This window comes from Gymnoscopelus microlampas (genome assembly GCF_963454915.1).
Source record: "Gymnoscopelus microlampas genome assembly, chromosome: 23".
Taxonomy (NCBI): Eukaryota; Metazoa; Chordata; class Actinopteri; order Myctophiformes; family Myctophidae; genus Gymnoscopelus; species Gymnoscopelus microlampas.
In genome coordinates this window covers 11928468-11943386 of record NC_139960.1, presented here as the reverse complement: position 1 = coordinate 11943386, position 14919 = coordinate 11928468, and the positions used below count along the sequence as shown (strand labels likewise).

The following is a 14919-nucleotide window of genomic DNA, read 5'->3' as shown; positions in this document are numbered from 1 at the left end:
TTCAAAGTTTTTCACAAATTTGCTAAATTTTTCAAAAAATAGCAGATCTATATCTGCTATTTTTTGAATAGCCAAAGACATCTTGAAATGACACAGATGTGTTTCCTTCCCGGTCTTAATGGGTTAATGGTTTTAGTGGAATTCATCTCTACACTTCCTGTGTAGAATCGGGGGAGGAGACGCAGGAAGCTGTCATAGTGTCAGGAAGACCTCTGTCCCCTTGGGCCACGCCCCTGCAAGTGGACAACAGGACGCAGATGCGTTAAACTCAGAATACCTAACCTCTCTGATTCTTTTCCTTCCTTGCTGCATTTCTATATTTGTCTATATCTGAATCCCTGTTGATTTTGAAGTCGGCATCATCAAAGTATTTTAGACAGCGGCACACTATTTGGCTTCATAATCGTATTTTGAAAGTGTTGGAAAAAATGACTTATGAGGGACAAATGTAGACGGCCAACCTCTATTTAGATGTCCAATCTCAATAGGCCCTTCGCTAAACCCCGCCCCTGATGGCGATCTTCCAGTGCCAGCTTAGCAACCATTGCTAAGCTGCTATCTGGTTAGGCAAGCCACGAGCCACATGTCATTCGAGTCAATGGAAACTAGCCTTCATGGAAGATAAATGAGCAATATTAATAGCAAGAAAATTAATAATATAATAGCACTATGGTGAAACGGTGCTGCTGGGGGACCTGCACAAGTGATTCTAGGTATCCAAGAGTGGTTGTAGGGGGCATTTTTCATCCATTTCCCCAAGCTAAAATCTGCACGCTCATAGCACCGAGTGCCGTGCAATGAGCTTGTAGATCTGCTATTTTCAAACATTTTAGTACTTTTACTTTTGGTACTTTAAGTACATTTTTAAATCAATACTTTTTTACTTTTACTCAAGTCAATTTTGAATTCGGGACTTGTAACGGAGTACTTCTACTTTGCAGTATTGAGACTTTTACTTAAGTAAGACATTTGAGTACTTTATCCACCACTGATGTGACTCTACCTCACTGTTTTTGTGTCCATCCCTCAGTCCCAACTCGCAAGCTTTGGCATTCTCACCTCGAAGCACATAGAAAGAGAGAGAGAGACACACCCACACACCACACACCACACACACACACACACACACACACACACACACACACACACACACACACACACACACACACACACACACACACACACACACACACACACACACACACACACACACACACACACACACACACACACACACACACACACACACGCCTCCCCTGCATCTCCTCATCGGATTATTTGCCTACCAAATAGTTGTTCACATATTTGCTCCCGTCATCGCTCACAGCTCCAGGCAGCAGCTGTGGCCTTGCTGCCTTCACTTCCTTATATAGAACAACAGTGATGACTAATGCCTGGGGTCATGCCGTGGTGGTAATAGGTGAAAAGATTTACTGTTGAAGGGAGGGTGAGGGAATACCCTCCCTCCCGCACTCGCAGAAAAAAAAAGCCTTGTTTTATATTAATGTCTGTTATAAATCTATGTTAAATAAATGTCTTTTAGTTGGACAACGGCCGTATAAAAGGAAACATGTTTTCCCGCTGTCAGACCTGGGAGAGTTTAGTTCAAAGAGGATGTGCAGCAAGTTGTTTATGTAAACGGGTGGCTTTAGAAAATCCCAGATGTTTTGGCGTTGGCCGTCGTTCTTCAGCTAGGATTTCCTCACGGTGATTTTAATCGTTTTGGTTCTTATTGTTATTTAAGCTCCATGATGGAACCATTTCAGGGACAGTGGTTTGTTTTGGCAAATTCCTGAAAAGCTGTCTTAGTTTCCACATTTCCTATCTATACACATTAAGATCCTGAGGGATCATTTATCCAATTGTAAGTAACTCAGATGGTGTACAAATGTAACCAAATATTCCCTTATGGGTCGATTTGGTTACATTTGTACACCTTCAGAGCTACAATGTTTTAAAGTGTAGGCATTTAGCAGACTCTCTTGTCCAAAATCAGCTTCAAATTAACACTGGGGATTTTGTGTACAGTATGTTTTTACACACACACACACACACACACACACACACACACACACACACACACACACACACACACACACACACACACACACACACACACACACACACACACACACACACACACACACACACACACACACACACACACACACACACACACTATTTGTTTCCACATTTCCTTTGATTTAGAAATACTGTGACGCAATGTGCTCCCTGTTCATTATATTTGGCTTATATCATATTTGTTTAGAATAGAATGCATGTGTTCTTGCTGTTTGTCCAGTTTGGTTTAAATGCACTGCTTATTTGATCTCAACACAAAGTTTCTTTAGTGAATAACTCTGTGTGTGTGTGTGTGTGTGTGTGTGTGTGTGTGTGTGTGTGTGTGTGTGTGTGTGTGTGTGTGTGTGTGTGTGTGTGTGTGTGTGTGTGTGTGTGTGTGTGCGCGTGTGTGTGTGTGTGTGTGTGTGTGTGTGTGTGTGTGTGTGTGTGTGTGTGTGTGTGTGTGTGTGTGTGTGTGTGTGTGTGTGTGTGTGTGTGTGTGTGTGTGTGTGTGTGTTGCAGGAAGAGGCAGAGGTGCTGTTGAACGCCCACTCGCAATCTGTCAGCCAAGAGACGGATGCGCTTCTTAAACCCACCCACTCAAACTGCAACGGTAAGACCTCCACCCCCCCCCCCCCGCTCTCTCTGTTCTCTGTATCACTCCTTTATCTCAAATGTTCTTCTCTCTGTCTCAGACAGTCTTGGTCAACTCTACTGCTGTGTTTTCCTCACACGTGAATGTCCCATTTCAGTTACTAAAAGCATGTTATGCTTGACTGAATCATAGTTTTATCATTTGAATAGCCATGTATGGTTAATTTTAACATAGGCACATCATGTGCCATCTGGTTTGTACTATTGCACCTTTTACAAAGTAGAGGTCCTGGCCGATACGCGGCCCTCACACCTACGTCACACATCCGATCCGACTGATATGTCCATCTCTGTTGATCCCTGTATATGTCAGTCCTTATGCCCATACATGGAGATGCCTGATGTCATCAGTATATGCCCATATATGGGCATGCCCCCTTTTGTGTCCATATATGGAGCTGACTGATTTATTTGTGCCCTATGCCATGACCACACATTGAGGTTAGACAACCCACTCCATATTTGGGCGTAGCTGCATTGGGAACTCCTTATATGGTTATGGCGTCTACAAGCTCACAATGCGTCGCAAGGCGACGCATGTAGATCGGCTGTTTTCAAACAAATTTTATACTTGAAATGGGACATTCTTCATAAGTTGTATTTTCTACTTTTGGTACTTTTAGAGTACATTTTGATACCAATACTTTTGTACTCAAGTTCTACTCAAGTCAATTTTTAATTCCGGACTTTTACTAACAGAGTATTTCTATATTGCAGTATTGATACTTTTACTTAAGTACAAAATGCAGGTACTGTTTCCACCACTTCTCATCAGCGTGCTTGTATTCTCTGAACAGATGTAAAGGGCCTTGCAGCCGCCGATTCCGTTTCTGGTGGCTCGTTGCAGAACCAGTCCAACACATCTGAGCAAGACCAAGCCGTAACGGCTGACTGGGGCACCCCTCCCAGACCAACTGAGGTGGTACGATCCAGTAGCACCAGCAGCGAGAGGTACTGTACCTGTATAAGAATGGCTGATTGGCTTAACCTCATGCATCCGTATTCTGGCTTGGTGGCTTTGTGAGTCATACCAACCAAACATGACAATAATGGTACTCGATGTCTCCCTGCTTGGTACGCCGCATCGAGGGTTGGATCGGGGGATGACATACTCAGGGCTGTGACGATTATGACATTTTGCTTGACTATTTAATTGTCACTCGAATAATTGCTATTAGTGATGTAATTGTCTGTCTATTTCTGTCGTTGAACTTTGGAACATAAAAATATATAAAACGTAAAAATGTGGCTTTCATGGCTTCTAAGTTGCACGGGTCATATATGACAAATAACTTGCATATTTGATTACTTTAGACATAAATAGTGGAAATAGCAGATCTACAAGCTCAAAACGCGTCGCGATGCGACGCGTTTTGAGCTTGTAGATCTGCTATTTCCACAGTTTTTGAATTAACATTTTTAACATGGAAATGATTGACGATTATGACGATCATGCACACGCGCGCGCCCCGTCACCGCGTCCCCACACACACACACACACACGTTAAAGCACATTCTCTGTGTGTGCTTGTGCCAGACGGCAACAGTGCAGCAGAGGGGGTCTGTGGATTCGATGCATGCGCAGTTTGATCATTCATCCCATAGCGTGGGGGGCCAACCCATAGCTCGTGGGGCCGTTACCATGGCGACATTCTTTGGCATAAAAACGCCAATAAACAGCGGACATTTGGGGAAAGCACTGAAGGAGAACCGGGCAGAAGAGATTTTGGGCTCACCACACACCACACACCACACAGAGCTTTGGTTAATTATTGGAGGATGTAGGGTAGAAGTGTTTAAATGTCAAATGAACCTCTGCATAGTGCGCGTCAGCCAGGTCGCTTTCTTTGTGATTCTATCCTCCATGGCCCATCCCACAATGCAAAACACAACCTGGCAACCCTTCAGCTGTCTCACAGTGGGTACTGTAGTTGCATTCTAGGAAAGGACAGGATTTGCTTATTATAATTTCCCCGCAAGATTTTATTCGAAAATAGCAGATCTACAAGCTCACAACGCGTCGCATCGCGACGCGTTGTGAGCTTGTAGATCGGCTATTTTCAGATAGCTGATGTATATGTGTAAGTGTCACATGTGGCCCATAGTCGCTTCTTTTGGGCTGGTTTTCCTAGACCTGGTTGCTTGTTTCTCTCTCAGAATCTGGCAACACTGGATACTGACGAGCTTAGTACATTACGTACTGTACATAATCGACTAAAATCAGTTGATAGTATGATTGTTTGTGTGAAACGGTGGCTGTGTCAGATTTGACGTTGCCCACGTTGGAATTGCAATTCAAGTCATCTGTGTCACTGCCATGTGACCCTGCCTGGACACATTTGCCTGTCAAATGGGGAGCTCACTCTCTCTCTCTGTTTGTCTGTGTTTGCCCTCCTACACAACACAGCCTAATTAGTATCTGTACAGCCATACTTTGCATACCCACAATGCACCTTTTAGACAGGGCCAGGGCTGTGCTTCATGGTCTCTCACCCTCCCTCTGTGCATCTGCTGCTGTCACAGTCATTCGAACTGCACCTGCACAGGCTAGATGGAAGAGAGCGAGAGTTGGGGGGAAAAAAAGAGCCAAAAGGAGAGAACAATAAAGAGCCCAACAAAACGGGCCACGTCTAACTCTACCTTTTGACCTCTTTGACCCCCCCCTGCCAGCCCCCCCCGGCCGACCGGCGAAACGTGCGGAGGAGCGGGCGAGGGCGACGGAGACCCCAGCTCGACGACGACGCGCGACATGAGTCTTGCCAAGGTCAGTGCTTAAAGAGGAAGTAGTTCTCGCTGCGAAGGGGGACATGAACTTCCTCTGTTCTCTCTGGCTCACTCTTTCTACTTCTACTTTCTACTTCCTCTAATGCAGTGGCGGAAAGTACATTTACTTAAGTACCGTACTCTAAGTACGATTTTGAGGTACTCGTACTCTAACTTGAGTATTTCCGATTTCCAATACTTTTACTTCTACTCCACTATATCTCGGATCCAAATATTGTGCTTTTACTCCACAACAATTATTTGAAAACTTTAGTTACTAGTTACTTTGTAGATTTTTATTTTTATTACCAAACCTACATTAACCACTCTGTATACATTTCAGCCATTTGAAAATAGCCGATCTACAAGCTCACAATGCGTCGCATTGTGAGCTTGTAGATCTGCTATTTTCGAAAGGTTGTTATACATTTGAAAACTTGAAATGGGACATTCTGCATAACGAGTACGTTCTACTTTTTGTACCTCAAGTACATTTTGATGCCAATGCTTTTGCACTCCTACTCGAGTCCATTTTTAATTACGGACTTTTACTTTTTAACAGAGTATTTCTACATTGCAGTATTGATACTTTTACTTAAGTAAAGCAATCAAGTACTTTTTTTCACCACTGCTCTTCTTTTTTTTAAACATACTCTCACTCCCTCCACCTCTAGCTCTTCTGTTGGTCTGAGCTGCTCTCAGGTGTGTGTGTGTGTGTGTGTGTGTGTGTGTGTGTGTGTGTGTGTGTGTGTGTGTGTGTGTGTGTGTGTGTGTGTGTGTGTGTGTGTGTGTGTGTGTGTGTGTGTGTGTGTGTGTGTGTGTGTGTGTGTGTGTGTGTGTGTGTGTGTGTGTGTGTGTGTGTGTGTGTGTGTGTGTGTGGTGGGACCCCCTTCCTGGGCATTTGGCAGCGGAGGGGGGCTGGGCCTGAGGTTGAGACAGACGGGGCGGACGAGAGGGGTGGGTAGCATAGTCTGAAAATGAAGACGAGAGCGAGGCATTCAGAGAGTTAGCAGGCTGATGTTTCCTCACCACTATGCAGGTGACATGTGTCTGCTGGTGCATGGTGACAGGATGGGTTTGTTCTCAACTTCACTGAGTCATTGAGTCGGGTTGATGTCGATGGAGGCAAGTACTGTACACCGAGGACTTTAGCGTGTGTGGCCTCACAGAGGTGTTGCTTTGAAGTGTTTGCCGTGCCCAGGTTTGTGTGTTATTGTACTGTACCTCACGTGTGGGACCATAACTTATAGTATAAGCATTTGTTTTTTATAGTTTTATTTTTTACAGCATTACAGACACAAAGAAGAATCAGTCCGCTAATACGATGAAGATAATAGTAATACATAGTTTACAATCCCACGTGTGAATTCAAAACATAGTTAAAGGGGAGAAAAAAGGTCTGTAATTGATGATTTTTATTTTGGTCTACAGGCATTATATTCAGACATTTTGTCGATGTTTGTATGTCATGCCAGCCTATTAAGCCCTAGTATACCTTACACAGTGTTATAATACTGCATCTGGTAACAGGCTTATGTTTAAAACCAGAGCTATGGGATGCTTTTGCTGTGTCTTTTTTCTGGTTTGATGTACGTTCTGCATGCTAAAAGGATTGATGGGGGATGTATGTTCTGCATGCTAAAAGGATTGATTGGGGATGTCGTTGCTGTTGTCAGACTAGGCTTTGACTTTTGCAGGGGCCAGTTTTGAATTGCAGCCACCTACAAGTGATTAGTGGAGCTCCCTCTGGTGTTGTGATCGTGGACTTGATTTACGTTTTTTGAAGTAGTTTGACAGGTGCATTGGTATCTTTGTGGTGTAGTGCAGTGGTTTTCAACCAGTGGTCCGGGGACCACCAGTGGTCCTTGAAGGAGTACCAGGGGGTCGCCAGCGAAATTAGTTAACATAGCGTCACAATCATTTTAACCACTTAGCTTTGGCTATTCAAAAATAGCAGATATACAAGCTCATAGCGCGGCACTCGACTATGAGCTTGTAGATCTGCTATTTTTGAAAAACCTTGAAAAAGTGTGCATATCTTTGAATATGCATATTTTTTAAAGCGAAAACTTAACTGGTATCTTTGCTTCTGGGGGTCCCTGGCACAAAACATTTTCAAATGGGGGTCCGCGGCCAAATGAATATCAATTTAGGGGTCCTTGGTATGAAAAAGGTTGAAAACCACGGGTGTAGTGTATCTTATAGACCAGGCCCATTGCAAGTTGCTGTACTCTCTCCTCTACCCTGAGCCATCCCAGTCTAGCAAAGTGAGCAATGTGAGGGTTAAATGAGCGATTAGCGATTTGAAAACATAAACATAAAGTATTCATGAAAACATTTACTAACGTAATAAAACCAAGTGTGAAGTCCGGCCAAAACCTTGTTCACTTGAATTCTTCTTCTGCAACCTGTAGGAGGTGAAAAGAGCGGGAACAGCGGGCATTTTCCTTCTTCCGTATGAGCTTAAAGGAGGAGTTCACCCAAAAGATTACTTATTTTCTATCAATTGCACACCCCATGAAGCCTTGATTTCATGGATTTGTTTTTGTGGCATTCCTAAGACAATAATTTGATGACTGTGTATTTCCGGTAGGAGACACAAATAATCTACTTTGTGTCTCCTACCGGATACATTAGCCGGTAGGAGACGGGAATCAAATTATTAGCTTAGGAATGCGACAAAAACAAAAAAGAATCCATGGATTCAAGGCTTCATACTGTAGGGTGTGCAATTGATAGAAAATAAGTCATTTTTGGGGTGAACTCCTCCTCTAACCCATTTAGACCGGGAACGCACCTGTGTCATTTTTAGAGACGATGCATCTCTAGGGGTTTATCCTCCAATAGAAATTTCAAAACATTTTGGATTTCTTTGGCTATTGAAAAATAGCAGATATACAAGCTCATTGCGCGGCACCGAGTGCCGTGCAATGAGCTTGTAGATCTGCTATTTTTGAAAAATCTTAAAAATGTGTGCAAATCTTTGAATACATATATTTTTTTACAACCGCACACATTTTAACTCAAATCTTTGCTTCTGGGGGATTCTACAAATGTCTTCTAAATCCTAACAGTTTTTTGAAAGAACTTATATTGCTATAATATGATATCAGTGGTTCTCAAACTTTTTCATGTCAAGGACCCCCAAAATGATATGTATTTGGCTGCGGACCCCCATCTCAAAATATTTCAGCAAAGCTTTGAGTCAAAAATGTTCGCTTTAAAAAAAAAGTATATTTATATCTATATTCAAAGATATGCACACATTTTCACGATTTTTCTAAAATAGCTACGAACTTGTAGATCTGCTATTTTTGAATAGCCAAAGTATAAAATAATGGTTGAAGTGGTTACACGGATGCGTTCCCCCGTTTTAATGGGTTAAATTTCAAGAGCTCTCCCTTGCCTGGGGCTGCCCCCCCCCCCTCCCCCCCCCCCCCCCCCCCACACACACACACACACACTGCCACACCCTCCCTCCATTCAAAACACAACAAACCAGCATGGATGGATTAACGCGACTGACACCACCCGCTCAGAACAGAAGTGTCATGTCTAAAGGAAAAACAAAAGAGACGTCAGAAGCAATAATAATAGAACTGAGTGGAGTGGGGGGGGGGGGGGGGGGGGCAAGGGTGGCTAAAATAAGTGTGACAGAAGATTATGTACACACAGAAACGGCACAGACTGCCTCCGGATTTAAGGGTAGAATCCTTGATGTAAACGACATGCATCATCAGGTGAAATCCACAAGGAAAGTGAGAGGCAGCATAGAGAAGCCAGGGAGCACTTGACACAGTTCCTTTTATTCGCCAAGCAAGCGACTCCAGAGGCTTCACTATGGTATGTGAAAATAAGCGTGTTGATTTTGTTTTTCACTATGGTATGTGAAAATAAGCGTGTTGATTTTGTTTTGAACGCATTAAGACCTGAGGCGATTCTTAAAAAAAAGTTTTTTGAAAAAAAAAAAAAAAAAATCAAGATTTTTCAAAAATAGCAGATCTACAAGCTCATAGCGCGGCACTCGGTGCCGCGCTATGAGCTTGTAGATCTGCTATTTTTGAATAGCCAAAAAAATCTACAGTGACACAGATGCGTTCCAGGTCTTCAAACCCAATTCGGGTTGTTGTTACTTAAGCTAGTAGTATGCAGTGGTGGATCTACAAGCTCACAATCATTGTGAGCTTGTAGATCGGCTATTTTCAAATGGCCGACGCGTATATAGGGCTGAAGTGGTTAATGTATGTTTTGTAATAATTATCTAAATCTACAAAGTAACTAAAGTTTTCAAATAATTGTAGTGGAGTAAAAGTACAATATTTGCCTCTGAGATGTTAGTGGAGTAGAAGTAAAAGTACTGAAAATTGTAAATACTCCAGTAAAGTAAAAAGTACCTCAAAATTGTACTTAAGTACAGTACTTGAGTAAATGTGCTTAGTTACTCTCCACCACTGGTAATATGCAAATATGACTAGTTAAACTCCTGGGTAACCAGAGGAGTGGGCACATGAGAAGCCTGTGTATGCTTTGGAAAATGGTCTGAAATAAGGTTAAGTATTTGAACATGCTTGTTGAACATTTGACATGTAAGGCCTAATTTTAACCCTTGCTATAAAGCCTGTGGATGTCATTATGGCATAAACAATAAGTTGAAGGGTACATTTTGCAGGGTTCAAATCATGTATACTTTACATGAATTCATAACATTTTCCAAAGCATACTTTTATTATTTACTTTTCGAATCTGCAGCTGATAAAACTCTTAAATTGACTTCTCTTAGCCGTAGCCAAACTCCTGTCCTGTCTTTTATTATTGCTGTTGTGACACCTGAATCTCCTGGATTACATGCTTCTTAAAGGGATAGTTCACCCCTAAAATGAAAAGGGAACCCGATGACGGATGTTGCTGAGAACAGCGCGATCGTTTATTAAACCACAAAAAAACACAAAATCTTGTTTTTCTCGTCGACGGCATGCAACGCCATTGCAGAGAAAAACGAGAAATCTCGTCGATGGCAGGCAAAGAGTTAAGGGATAGATCACCCCAAAACATACTCTTTTTCCTATCGATTAGTCACCCCATGGAGACTTGAATTAATGGGTATTGTTTTGTTTTTGTCACATTCCTAAGCCAATAATTTGACGACCGGCAGCGGTTCCGGTAGGAGACACAAAGAGTCTCCTTTGAGTCTCCTACCAGAACCGCTGCCTACCGGTCCGCTGATCATCAAATTATTGACTTAGGAATGCGACTAAAAACAAAAAAATATCCATGAATTCAAGTCTCCATGGGGTGACTAATCGATAGGAAAAAAAGTATGTTTTGGGGTGATCTATCCCTTAAAGGGACTTCAGGGCTTGATAATACTGCTTGAGGCACGATAGTGATCCTATACAGTATTTCTGTAGGTTTTTACATACTTTTGGTGAGAGGAGAGAACCGTGTGAGCAGGGACGTCACAGGCTCTCAGAAGGCGGGGGGGATGGAGTTTCGGTGGACCTTACTTTACACTTTGGCTATTCAAAAATAGCAGATATACAAGCTCATAGCGCGGCACCGAGTGCCGCACTATGAGCTTGTAGATCTGCTATTTTTGAAAAAGCGTGAAAAACATTTGTAACTCAAATGTAAACAAATTCTGTATTTTCAAAATGTTGCGTTTTTTGGGCAGATTTTTTTTTTTTTTTTGTGTTTTGGTTACTTTATTTTGGGGTTAGGGTTAGGTTATTTAATTCTTATTTTTGCCTCATTTTACCGATTTTATTTTATTATCAAAACAATATATATATTTTTGTTTTTCAAAAAGTGGGGGGTATGAAATCAGGGATCTGTGAGAGTGAGGGTGTAGCGTCGTACGCTCAGTGAATGGCCGTGACGCCCCTGCGTGTGAGGACCGGTGAAGCCAGGAGGAGAGCCCTTGTGTTATGTGGTTGATTGGTGAGCAGATAGGAGAAATGTTGTCAGAAACCCCTTTTTATACTTTTTGGTTTATTATGTCATTGGAGATTCATGGCTTCTGCATCATAATCTGAACAGTGACATCCAGTGGCGGAAAGTATCTAAGTACATGTACTTAAGAACTGTACTTAAGTATAATTTTGAGGTATTTGTATTTTACTTGAGTATTTCCAATTTCCAATACTTTTACTTCTACTCCACTACATCTCAGAGACAAATATTTTACTTTTACTCCACTACAATTATTTGAAAACTTTAGTTACTTTGTAGATTGATTATTATTACAAAACATACATTACCCACTGAAACCCTACTGTATATACATTTAGGCCATTTGAAAATAGCCGATCTACAAGCTCACAATGCATCGCGATGCCACGCATTGTGAGATCGGCTATTTTCAAAAGATTTGTATACATTTTGAAAACTTGAAATGGGACATTCTGCATAATGAGTACTTTTACTTTTGTTACTTTAAGTACATTTTGATGCCAATACTTTTGTACTTTCACTAAAGTACATTTTGAATTTCGGACTTTTACTTGAGTTACAGAGCATTTCTATATTGCAGTATTGATACTTTTACTTAAGTAAAATATGCGAGTACTTTTTCCACCACTGGTGACACCAACAAGCCGCTGATTAGACTCTAGAGTGATTTTTTTTTAAATATCGCTTAAGTGTGAAACCTGTTCTGGGCGGAACAACAGGGACCACCCAAAAAAAAAACACAATGTTTTTCCTGATCACCCCTTGGCCCTGGGGGCTAAGCCACTGACCTAGTTGAGACCTACTATAGCTCCGCCCCTGGCTGTTTGCCTCAGCAGACTGCCACCTTAGTGAGAAATAGTTTGGTGAGAGCCAAGAGAAAGTTGTCCACGGCCTTATGGCCACGGATAAACACATGGCCGTGTTCCTAGTCTTCTAGACCAGTGGTTCTCAAACGTTTTCGTGCCAAGGACCCCCAAATAAACACTTATTAGCCCGCGGACCCCCATTTGAAAAGATAAGCCAGGGACCCCCATAATAGAAGATTTTTACGGCTCTCTAGCAGTGATTTCAACCATTTTAATTTCAAGGACCCCCAGTTTGACATGCATTAGGCTACGGACCCCCATTTAATGGCATGTATGTCTCTGGGACCCCAATTCACATTGTAAAATCAATGTTAATTTAACTCTGAGAGTGTACAAATGGAACCAAATGGACCCGTTAGGGTCCATTTGGTTCCATTTTTACACTCTCAGAGTTACGGACCAATAAGGGTCCATTTGGTCCCTGTCCATCATTTAGCTGGGGACCCCCTGGAACCCTCTCAAGTACCCCTGGGGGTCCTCGGACCCCACTTTGAGAACCAATGTTCTAGACAAACTGTTCTGTTGAACAGCTTGCTGGTCAGATGAAGAAAAATGCATCCTTATGATAAATGCAGATTAACCCATTCAGTCCAGGGACGCATCTGTCATTTTAGATTTCTTTGGCTATTTGAAAATGGCAGATATACAAGCTCATAGCGCGGCACAGAGTGCCGCGCTATGAGCTTGTAGATCTGCTATTTATTTAATTTCTTTTATCAATTTATACAGATTTACGTATGCAGACAACGTATGTTGCTATATTATGAGTGGTTCTCAAACGTTTTCATGTCAAGGACCCCCAAAATGATATGTATTTGGCTGCGGACCCCCCATCTCAAAATATGTTGTTCCAGGGACCGCCCAGAAGCAAAGATTTGAGTTAAGAATGTTCGCTTTTTAAAAAAATGATATTCAACGATTTGCACAAATTTGCACGATTTTTCAAAAAATAGCAGATCTACAAGCTCTGCGCTGTGAGCTTGTAGGTCAGCTATTTTTGAATAGCCAAAGTATAAAATAATGGTTATACCATGAATGCTTTAAAATGACACAGATGTGTTCCCGCATTGAATGGGTTAAGAGGCAAAGCTGTGGTGCCTGCTGTAAATTATAAGGAGTGTCTTTCAGGAGTCATTTGGTTGCATTCAAATCAATCATTGACGTACGTACACTGTAAAATAATCTATGTTAATTTAACTCGGAGTGAACAAATGGACTCTTTTGGGTCTGTACTGTAACTCAGAGTTAAATTAACACACAGGATTTTACGGTGGTGTTTGGCTTGCACATGGAAAGTAACCCTTTGTATCAGTCTTGACCTTAAGCTTTCCCTCGCTCAAGCACTTAGATCTGTCTCACACACAGATAGTTATCATTAAAATGGTATATCCATAATAAGTAGAATTATTAGAAACACATTGTGGATATTGTAATAATAAAAAAGGTGTAACTGTCCATAGACATTTCTTTGAGACATCATACTTTAGACATACTTTATTCAGAATACAGACCTTTAATTATTTTGAATACAAGCTTTCGTTCAAGTGACCTTCTTCAGGCATGCTGTTTTGTTGTTATTATTCAGCTCTAGCACCTCATCTAAGCTTTTAGTTAACGGATGAGCGGTGGTTCATTTCACATTACAGTAACTTTTAAAAGTGAAGGGATCACATTCGGCCTTTTAATTAATTTTACTATACTGAGCTAAGTCAAACAATCTCACCATTACACACTGTTATGTGAACTATTTTTTTGTTCAAAACGAGCCACACCTGCAAACTCTAGATGCCATTTTTTTCATATGACTATAGAGATAATGTGTACCGATTGCGTGATGTTTGTACGTATATAAAAAATGTGTTTAGCAAAAATGCAGGTCAGAGTTTTTTTCCTTGGCCTCTAGGGAGTGTGCGTGCAAAGTTTCACGCAGATCGGTCCAGTTATAGGTAAAAACGCGGCCTGTTATAGCGCCACCATGAGGCTGATTTGAAAAATGTAGGGTGGCATTTCTTGCGTGCAAAGTTTCACAGCAATCGCACGCTGCGTTCATGATTTGAGGCATTTGGAAGTCAATCTTAGCCAATCTGGATGGAATATGAAAAATCGGACAGATCTGTCTTGATGACTATAGAGATACTGTGTACACATTTGTGTGATGTTTGGACAAAATCTGTAGGTTTTTGGAAAAATCGGCCTCCTGGTGGCGCTGTAACAGGCCGATGTGAAACATTTGGGGTAGAGGACTCGGCCACGCCTTCGGCCTGGCGGAGTCAATAAACAGGGGTCCTATTTTGAGCGGTGTCATTATGGTTGTATGTGCACTCCAACGATACAATATCCCAGTGCTTAGATCTGAGCTCTCACGTGGCAGCGTGTTTTGTGCGTGCGGCGCGCGCACATTTTGTGAACCTGTGTTAGTCCGCCTCCAGCACTTGGCACCATGCTAACAGTGTTAACGCGTTCTCTGAGCACCCTTAACAGAACTAACTCTCTCTCACACACACACACACACACACACACACACACACACACACACACACACACACACACACACACACACACACACACACACACACACACACACACACACACACACACACACACAATTGTAGGGCTCTCAACCGAC

At 42.0% G+C, this 14919-nt stretch overlaps 1 protein-coding gene across 1 annotated transcript in view; it reads left to right on the top strand.

The window, feature by feature from the left end:
- Window positions 1–14919, top strand: part of lrmp (lymphoid-restricted membrane protein) — a gene marked incomplete at its 5' end in the record, with an annotated part of 66444 nt that overhangs the window by 29274 nt on the left and 22251 nt on the right. Inside the window, 2 exons of the mRNA XM_084050099.1 lie at window positions 3513–3666; window positions 5386–5479. Of these exons, the coding sequence (XP_083906225.1) occupies window positions 3513–3666; window positions 5386–5479 (248 nt within the window). The remainder of the gene's footprint in view (window positions 1–3512; window positions 3667–5385; window positions 5480–14919) is intronic.